The following is a 9,894-nucleotide window of genomic DNA, read 5'->3' on the forward strand; positions in this document are numbered from 1 at the left end:
TGGATTTGACTTTAAATGAATGCATACTGGATAGAAATTGCAGAAACATTCATGACATTGGCCATTTCTGCAGAAGAATTTATTATCCAAATGCTATGAAACAGATTTGAGAAATAATTTTAGCCGCAGGTTGGATGAGTTTTATTAGAAATGATAGATCGCCGTACGAGAAGAAATGAAGTCGCGAAATGGAGCATATTTAATGTATTGCAAATTTAGAAAAGTTAGTTACACAACTAAACCTATTGATGACAAGGGAAACAACTCTAATTCGAATTTTACAAACCCATCCCAAATTAGTATTACAATATATTTAGTTGGATTGGCTACAGCAACATAAAATTCCTCAAATAAGACGCTTAATAAAGAGGATGATCGATCGTATGAAGATTTTTCGAAATTAATGTGTCAACCCATATGTGTTAACTTGCAAACATCATTATTAGGACAAAAAAGATAAAGATGAGATTTTGTGTCTTAATCCATCTACTTGCACCCCTTATAACCACTAGAATATCCCAAGGACCAAAATCCCCAAGCTCAAGAATAATAGTAGTATTTATTTATGTCTACATCTTGATCTGCTTTAAGTAGAAGTAAAACACAAGCACCCAAACACCAAAAGATGGGAGTAAAAAAATGGATGAGAGGCAACATAGGGAAAGAATAATTGTGTTTGTTTTGGTAGAGATGAACTTAATTAGACCTACCAAAGGTAATAAATTAAACAAAAGGCAACAACTTCAGTTTTGCAGAAAAAAGATGGATATCCTAACCTAGAGTGAGTGCCACACATCAACAACATTATTAGCATAAGATGAGGAATAATACAATGGATGATTTCAAAACATTATTATCTTGACAAGGATTTTGTGACAAGTAAGGGAACTCATGTTAATAAAACTTGGGAACATATATGAAGCACAAATTAGTTAACTATGGATGAGGCGTTCAGTCTGTTGAATTGTCCAATTCTTTCAATCTTTAATAGCTAGGATTGGAATGAGTGAAAAAATTGAGGAAACAACACACATGATTTGCCAAACAAACAATTCAATGGAAGTTTTTTTATTATTAATATTTTTTTTTATCAAGAGCTAATTAATGAAGCAACAAAAGAGTTTGATTAATTCCACAGAAATTACAAGCGAGTGAGTTTCCACTTGTATATATAGCCTTTGTTTGGTACTTATTTTGGACTGGGTCAGTCCTAAACAAAATAAAGAAAAAACTTAAAGATAAAAAGTGACCATTTCGATCTAAGCCATGAGAAGGTTTTAATTTAATTTAATTGCATTGTCTTTGCCCTATATATATATATATATATATATATATATATATATATAGGGAGAGGTTCAAGAAAGAACCAAAAATAAGAAAAGAACGGAGAACTATTTTCAGCCATTCGATCATCAAGATCTACGGTGGATGTATCATCTTGTTGGATGAATGCAGATCCTGGGTTCGAATCCTGAAGGGAGCAATTTTTTTATTTTTTTGAGTGCATTAATTTTAATCGCGAATGCATTAATTTTTACAGTGAATGCATTAGATTTGATGGTTCTCACGTTCTCACAAATAATGTAGTTCTCTCTAGAACCACACCATATATATATATATATATATATATATATATAGGGGTGGGCTACCGTGAGAGCACATCTTAAAATAAGAAATAAGAGCAATTTTTAATGTATGAATTTTATGTAGAACACGTATGAATTCGCTGTATAAAGGTATGAATTGTGAAAAATAAATTTTTGCTACCTTTGAGATTCGAACTAAGGACCATAAATCCATCCAACAGAATTAGGAATCAACCGTAGATCTTGATGATCTAAGGGCTGAAAATGATTCTTATTTTATATCTTAAGAAATGCTCTTATTTTAGCCCTTCCCTATATATATATATATACATATATATATATATATATGTAATAAATATGTAAACAAGCCGAGCCGAGCCGAATACTAACATGCTCGAGCAGTCGAGCTCGGCTCGTTTAAATATTCGGGTGTTCAAGCTCGGCTCGAGCTCGATTCGAGCTTCTATCTTGTTGATCGAGCTCGGCTCGTCACCCACTTACCAAGCTCAAGCTCGATTCGAGCTAGACTCAGGTGATGCTCGATAATGTCGAATTCGAGCTCGGCTCGTTAGATGTTCGTATATATGATGTTTGAACTCGAATTCGTTATAAATTTAGGAAAAACTTCTAAATTAATATGTTACTCGAGCTCGAGTTCAACTCGTTTAAGGCTCGTTCACTAACTCGATTGAAGGCTCGACTGAAAGTTCGTGAACAGGCTCGTAAACATGTTCACGAACAACCGAATCCGAACATGTTCGCGAGCTCAACGAGTCGAGTACTATCAAGCTCGAGCTCGGCTCGATAAAAATCTTGAGCTCTAAATCAGGCTCAAGCTTGGCTCGTTTATTATCGAATCGAGCTCCAAACGAGCTTTTTTCGAGTCGAATCATGAATAGCTTGCTAGTACCTTTGTTCATTTACAACCTTATATATATATATATATATAGGAGCGCGCTCCAGTGAGACCCCCTATTTTTCGTGTAACATGAGTACAATGAATAAGACATATAATACTAATGAACAAAACGTATATCTAATGAACAAGATGTATATACTGATGAAAAATAAAATTTAAAATATTTGTAATGAATAAAACATATATACTGATGAACAGGGCCGTATATACTGATGAACAATGCAGTATATACTGATGAATAACAAACTTTAAAATATTCTGCTTCCTCCAGGATTCGAACCCTGCGAAAAAAAATCACCCTCCAGATACAATATCAGCCATAGGATTGATAAAATAAACGCACCAGATCGTGCCCTAGATCTCACTAAAATTAGGGGGTCTCATTGGAGCGGCCCCCTATATATATATATATATATATATATATATATATATATAGGGAGTGGATCATGTAGATTCACTATCTTATACTAGTATGTACTCCCTCCGTCCCACTCCAATAGGCTCATGTTCTTTTGGGCACGGAGATTAAGAAAACTTACTTTTTAGTAGGAAAGTGGTAGTAAAGTGGTGTGGTCCACACCAATTAAGCACAACTTTTTACCCAAAAAGGAAAATGAGCATATTGCAGTGGGACATCCCAAAAAGGAAAAAGAGTCTATTGAAGTGGGACGGAGGGAGTAGTATATAACGGCTTGTCACACATTGGGGCAATGTAGCGCGCTAGGAGCGCGCCACATTGCAGCTAGGGATGGCAATTTACCCGCGGGTAACGGATATCCGCGAAAACCCGAACCTATTAGGGTGGGTTTGAGAGGCATTTGATATCCGCGGATAGTTTCGTGGTTGCAATTCACTATCCATTTAGTTCGTGGGTATGGGTTTAGATACTTACTATCTATACCCGTGAAACCCGTTGACCCGCGAAAAATATCCGCGAAAATACCCGTCAATTATCCGTGAAATACCCGTCAAATACCCACAAAAAAATCCTAAAAATATGGGCTTTGAATATACATTTGAGATATGTGCCAGCATATCATATCTTAAAAAAAGGCTTTAACAGGATCTAAACCTAATGCCCAAACACTAATTCAGCCATTGGAATTTTATATTTTAGTTGATGAATTTGGATTTAAACTTTGTTATTTGTGGATTTCAACATGGATGAAGGATGTGGATTTGAACTATGTTATTTGTGTTATTTTTTTTTTGTATTAAATTTGTTATAAATTTATATTTAAATTCTGTTTCGCGGGTATCCGATGGATAGTGGGTGGGGGTATCCGACGGATAGCGGGTGGCGGATACCCGACGGATAGCGGGTTGGCGGATACCCGATGGGTAGCGGGTATCCGCGGGTAGCGGGTTTGGATAGTCACTATCCGTACCCGTTGTACCCGATTATCATCCCTAATTGCAGCAGCCTCCCAAGCCCTTCCAATGCCTTTCAAGGCGAAAAACACGGAGGGGGTAAAATGGTAATTTCAAAAATTATACTCCCTCCGTCCACAAAATGAGTACCTATATTTCATTTTTCGTCCGTCCACGAAATGAGTATCCATTTCCCTTTTTGGCAAGTGTACCCCACACATCTCTTTAGTTAATACACTAAAAAAATGGGACCCTTAAACTATTCACACTACACTCCATACATTTCTTAAAACCCGTGCCGTCCACAAATGAGTACTCATTTCGTGGACAGATGGAGTAATATATATATATATATATATTTTAATCGAAAATTCTTTTTTTTTTCCGGGGTCGTCGTCAAAATTATGCATATAATTGAACACCAATATGCATAAAGGTAAACACAAATATGCATGACACTGGATCTGAATAGAATTTTACATGGAAAAGTATCAGTATGTGACGCGTCAAGTGACCAGCGACGAGAGCTACATGATGGTGTCGCATAATACTATGCATATAGTTCAATACGAATATGCATAAAGAAAAACACAAATATGCATAGCATTATTCGACAGTGAAAGACACCAGAGAATTTGCATACTGATATTTTTTCATGCATATTTCTATCCAGCGTCATGCATATTTGAGTTTATTTTTATGCATATTGGTGTACAATCATATGCATAATTTTGACGACGGCCGCGGGAAAATAATATATAAATATATATATATATATATATATATATATATATATATATATATATATATTTTTAAATTCATAAAAATGACTATTTTACCCATCTGTGTTTTTGGTCTTGGAAGATCTTGGGAGGCTGCTGTCATGTGGCGCGCTTCTAGTGCGTCGTGTGACTCTATTGTGTGGTCCAAATTTAGACTTATATATATACTAAGAAAAGTGGATAGTACATGATCCCATTCCCACCCCTATATATATATTTGCGTCAATATGATCTTTGAGGTGGATTTGAACATGGGGTGGGTTTTGGCATTCTGTTTCATTAAATTGTTAGAAAAATATCATAAAATTAAAATGATCTGACACTAGTGGCTTACCAATACCATAAATTACTACTCCCTCCGTCCCATTATAAGTGGCCACATTTCCTTTTTCGTCTGTCCCACTATAAGTGGCTGCTTTCTAAAAATGACAAAAGTTTACTTTAATTAAGTCAACAATTACTCACTAATTTGGTCAACAATTGTAGGTCACTTTCTAAAAATGCCAAAATTACTTTAATTAAGTCAACAATTACTCACTAATTTGGTCAACAATTGTAGGCCACACTCTATTAAAACATATAACACTCAATTTCTTAATCTACGTGCCGAAAAGAATGTGGCCACTTATTATGGGACGGAGGGAGTATTAGGTAGGGAAATTTAATGTGCAGAGTGCAGACCCACCTGCTATAAATATAGTAGATAGCTCGATATTTATATTAAAATTAATAATAATATATTGACCTAGCTAGTAATTAGCAGGCGTCTAGATTAATTTTAGCAGGTAGTTTAAATCTTCTAAATTATTAAACATAAAAATGTGAGCATAGTGCATGTTATAGTGGTAAGTAGTCGTTTGTGGGACCTCATTTGGCTGCTTTGTTTGAATTTCATGTTAAACAAATAGGAGTTGGCTTACGATCGCATGAAAACTAAATTTTAGCAGCCTTAAAAGAATATTTATGTAGCATGAAATTAACTTAAATAGAAAATCCCATGGCATGGGCAACCTTGTGATTGGTTCTCAATCGCCCATACTGTAGCTCTTAAAATTGTCTCTCAAAACTCAACCACTCAGTGGCCAGCGGTGGAGTAAACAATTAAGTTGGGAGGGGTTGAACTTGTACGGGAGTTTCCCTTGAGAATTTTTTTTTGAATTTTCCGTATATTTAAAATATTTTTTATTAAAAAACAAACATAATAACGAACAATATTTTTCATAAATTATATAATTTCAATATATTACAAATCAATTTCAATACATTGTAAACTTTTTCATAGATTATATTGTTTTAAATAGCACAATTAATTTTAAATTAAGTATATATGAGATAATATAACAAGTAAATCAATTTTTGTAAAACAAAATTATTTTATAATAGGTATAGATACATATATATACAAATTATAATTAAAAAAAAAATTCAAAATTTGGGAGAGGGTTGGATCCGCCCTGCAGCAACTTTCATAGTGCAAGAGACTCTCAAAATCCGATCATACTAAGCTACACGTGACAGTAGAGTTAAAAAAGCAAGAAATTAAAGTGTTGTTGGTTGATAAAATCCACCAATATAATTTATTTAACAGAAAAAGTGTTTTGAGAGAGAGAGAAATAGGTGCAAGTAGTAGCGGAAGTAATGAAAAATCACCAATATTATATTATGATTGGTGATGGTGTTGGGCGGCGGAGTAGTCGTGGCGGAGCTTCCGAGATAGCTGGTAGAGTCCGGTGCAAGCCATGGCGGAGTTGACGCCGAAGAGGTTGAGATTCCATGGCTTGATGACGAAGCAGTAGCGCGACCAGATGACGCCGGAGACGGCGATGACGGACTGCTGGGGGTAGGAAAGCGTTTCCGGCGGCTTCTGGAAGTCGGAGATGTTGGCGATGCTCAGCCCCCATTTGAACGTCGGCGCCCAGAAATGAATCGTTTTTGGCCCCGCCGGGTGGTTCCACAGACTCCGCAGCTTCGAATTCATCTCTCTCTCTAGAATTGGTTGTTTCCTAGAAGTAGAATATGTTTATTCAATTGTCTTAATTTGGAGCGGTGTATGTCTCCATCAGATTCGCCTCATTTCATACTTACCCATTTCAACCGTTACCGATACCGTCTCACGGTCTTTAAGAGTATTCCTTTTTTTACTATCAATTTCATTATTTTATACTCCATCCGTCTATAAAATATAGTCTTTTTTTTTTTTTCCTATTTTGAGATATCCATAAAAATTAGTTTATTTATATTTTTGAAAATGATCTATTATATGGTAGGTCCTATTCTTCATTCACAATACAATTAATTATCATTATTAACACAACTTTTTAAGTGGATCATTTTTCCACTCACAATAAATTAAACTATTTTAATTAAAACCCGTGTCATTTCCTTTCAAGACTATTTTTCGTGGATGGAGGGAGTAGTAAATTTTTTATTATAAAATAGTCCTAGTAACAAATCGCAAGAATTTTAATAAAAATAATTATTATATTGTGAATGTTGAAAAAATCTTACTTTAATTAATGTGTATAATGATAATTAATAGTATTATGAGATAAAATAGGGCCCATCATATGATAAATAATTTTAAAAAATAAAAATAAATTATACTCCGTTTCAAAAAAGAAAAAATAAAATTAATACTCAGGGCACCTGAAAATAGGGCTGGACTAGAAAAATTAGGAAGAGGAAAATTTCACCCAAATAAAAGTGTAGACACCTGATTTTTTTATAAAAAGAAAAAGTATTTGTACTAATTTTATATTTTTATTTAATTTTGGATTCTTGTAAAATTCAAAATTTTATATTTAAATTTTTATTCAAAATTCAAAATTAATTTTGGAGTAACGTATATTATTGAATATTCTAAAATTTCAAAGATAAACATTAATTTTTTTAGTAAGAAGTCAAATTTTGATATGAATATATATCAATATTCAGAATTAATAAAATTACACCCAAGATCATGCTGTCAAACGTGAAAAACAAATTTTTAATTTTAATATAAATATATACCAATATTCAATAGATGATGAAATTACATTATGTAAGCACACTAAGCTCTAAATTATACACAATCCGTACAATTATAAATAAGAGGTTTTCATACAAATTTTAAATACATCAAAATTATAATTAAAGAACTCAAAGTTGAAGAAATATTTATTTACTACAACATTTTCTTCAATATTCAAAATATTGAAGATTAAATAGATACAGCATTCTTCACAAATCTTTTCTTTAACAAAATTCTCTCCATTATAATATTTGTCCAATAATTTTATTCACAGAGTTCAATTGTAGCGGCTGTAAAGTTTTGTTTGTCTGGTCTTATCCATCCAAGGATATGGGATTAAAATAGTTACCTAGATTAGATAGTTCTATCCGACTCATTGCTGACTGAGACTCTTCACCTTTATCCCAATTCAGCGGGATTAGATTAGATATGGGAGTATTACTTACATTAGCTTTCTATTTAGGGGTGGGTGTATTCGCTTTGGATTTTCATAGATTTTAAAAAGTCCATGAAATTTAAATTCCATGAAATTTACATAGATTTCAGACGACTTTCAAAGAATTCGTGGTTGGATTTCACCCTAATTTTCACTGGTTTTCGAAAACTTTACGGAATAATTTTGGAATTGAATTCCATGAAACCAGCGCCCGCGGAGTCCCAGCATCCGCTGGAAACCCAGCGACCGCTGAGTTCCAGCAAGCGCTGGGTTCCAGACAATGGCCTTTGAAAATGATTGAGGGTTATCACCTGAAAATGATTGTCTAGAGTTCCAGACAATGGTCTTTGACTATCAACACGCACTGCAGAGAAAGATTGTTTCTTTAAATTAGATAACCATCACTGCCACTTTATGTTGTCTGCTGTTAGACCCTTGAGAAGTGAGGTCCGAGACACGTCGAGTCCGTGCGACGTGCCTCGGCAGATTGGCGCAAGGTTGTCGAGAAGCGGGGCAACGGAGCCAAGTGTTGATGCGGAGCAACACATCGTGCGGGTGAGTACCGGGCGAGACACGGATGGCCGATGTTGAGTGGCATCGGGTGAAAGATGGTTGTTGGATATCGGGCGTCGTGCGTCGGGCACGCACGCTGCCGAGTACGGGCATCGGGTGGGTGTTGTGTGCCGGATGCACGCACACTGCCGGACCAGCGCGTCGGGTGATGCCGGGCGCTGCGTGTCGGGTTGTGCGGGGCGTCGGGGCACGGGTATCTGCCGATGCGTGCCGAGGAGTGCCGAGGCGGGCGAGCGAGCGGTTCCGAGGATTAGGGCACGGGCGATGCGCGCCTGAGCAGTCGACACGAGGAAGGCGTGTCTTGGCTAAGGCGAATGGATGAAGGCAGAAAATGTCCTTGCTATGACTCGAACACGGGATCAGTTGGGAGCAGCGTGAGGCGGTTGCTGGGCGCCAATTGCCCATGCCCATGATCGACAGTTTTGAGTAGTGGGGCGAAAAACTGCCCGGCGGTTACATCCAAGAGCCTTGTGCGGTTTTGCCTAGTGATGGGGGATGTCCATCACATTTATATTGTAATTTGGCCGTGAGTTGTAAAAGAGTGAGTAGTGCACGAGCCTTGAGCATAGATAGGTCCTTGTAATTTTATTGTAGGAATAAAATTAAAGGTTGGGGGCGTGGTGTTCCCGTAAATTGTTGTGTGTTGCTTAAGGTTGTTCATGTTGATGTCCGCTGCGTGTGAACTTTGATTCGTGCATACACTTGAGAGCCTCATACATTCTAAGTGTTAAAAGAGTGTCGGTGAGGGTGGAAGCTGGTCGGGTTGTGGGAATTCGGCGCTGCGCGGGGTGAAAAATTCTAGCCAAGGAAAACCCCGTGACAATTTGGTATCAGAGCCAGGTTGGCTCTGGTGCGTGTAGAGGCCATTGCGGAGATGGTGCAAGCGAGGGAATTTTCTGCTCTCGAAGAGCGGGTGCTGAGATTGGAGACGGTGCTTGGGAGGACACCGGAGGTCTCAACGTCGGCTGGACTTGAGACCGTCTTTGATTAAATTGCTGCAATCAAAGAGTTGGTTGAAGCGATGCGCAAATCGGTGGAAGACACTCCTGGATTTGTTGAAGGTCGGATCGTGTCGTGTGAGGAAGAGGTGTCTACCTTGACGCAGGCGGTCGACATCAAGATCGAGGAGTTGTTGGACGAGTTGCGACTCGTGAAGCGAGTGCTCAGAACGGTGGAGCAAGGCAGACCGGTCCCGAAGGTCCGTGTCCCGGAGCCCA

The 9,894-nt window shown here is 37.0% G+C and overlaps 1 protein-coding gene across 1 annotated transcript; it reads right to left on the minus strand.

Annotated features, from left to right (window-relative positions):
• Positions 1-6,212: 6,212 nt before the first annotated feature.
• On the minus strand, positions 6,213-6,805 carry LOC131021713 (mitochondrial pyruvate carrier 3-like). Its single transcript, XM_057950999.1, has one exon. It carries the CDS (start codon positions 6,634-6,636, stop codon positions 6,319-6,321), a length of 318 nt encoding a protein of 105 aa, XP_057806982.1. The 5' UTR covers positions 6,637-6,805; the 3' UTR covers positions 6,213-6,318.
• Between the last annotated feature and the right edge of the window lie 3,089 nt (positions 6,806-9,894).

The sequence above is a fragment of the Salvia miltiorrhiza genome, chromosome 4, assembly GCF_028751815.1.
Source record: "Salvia miltiorrhiza cultivar Shanhuang (shh) chromosome 4, IMPLAD_Smil_shh, whole genome shotgun sequence".
Classification (NCBI taxonomy): domain Eukaryota; kingdom Viridiplantae; phylum Streptophyta; class Magnoliopsida; order Lamiales; family Lamiaceae; genus Salvia; species Salvia miltiorrhiza.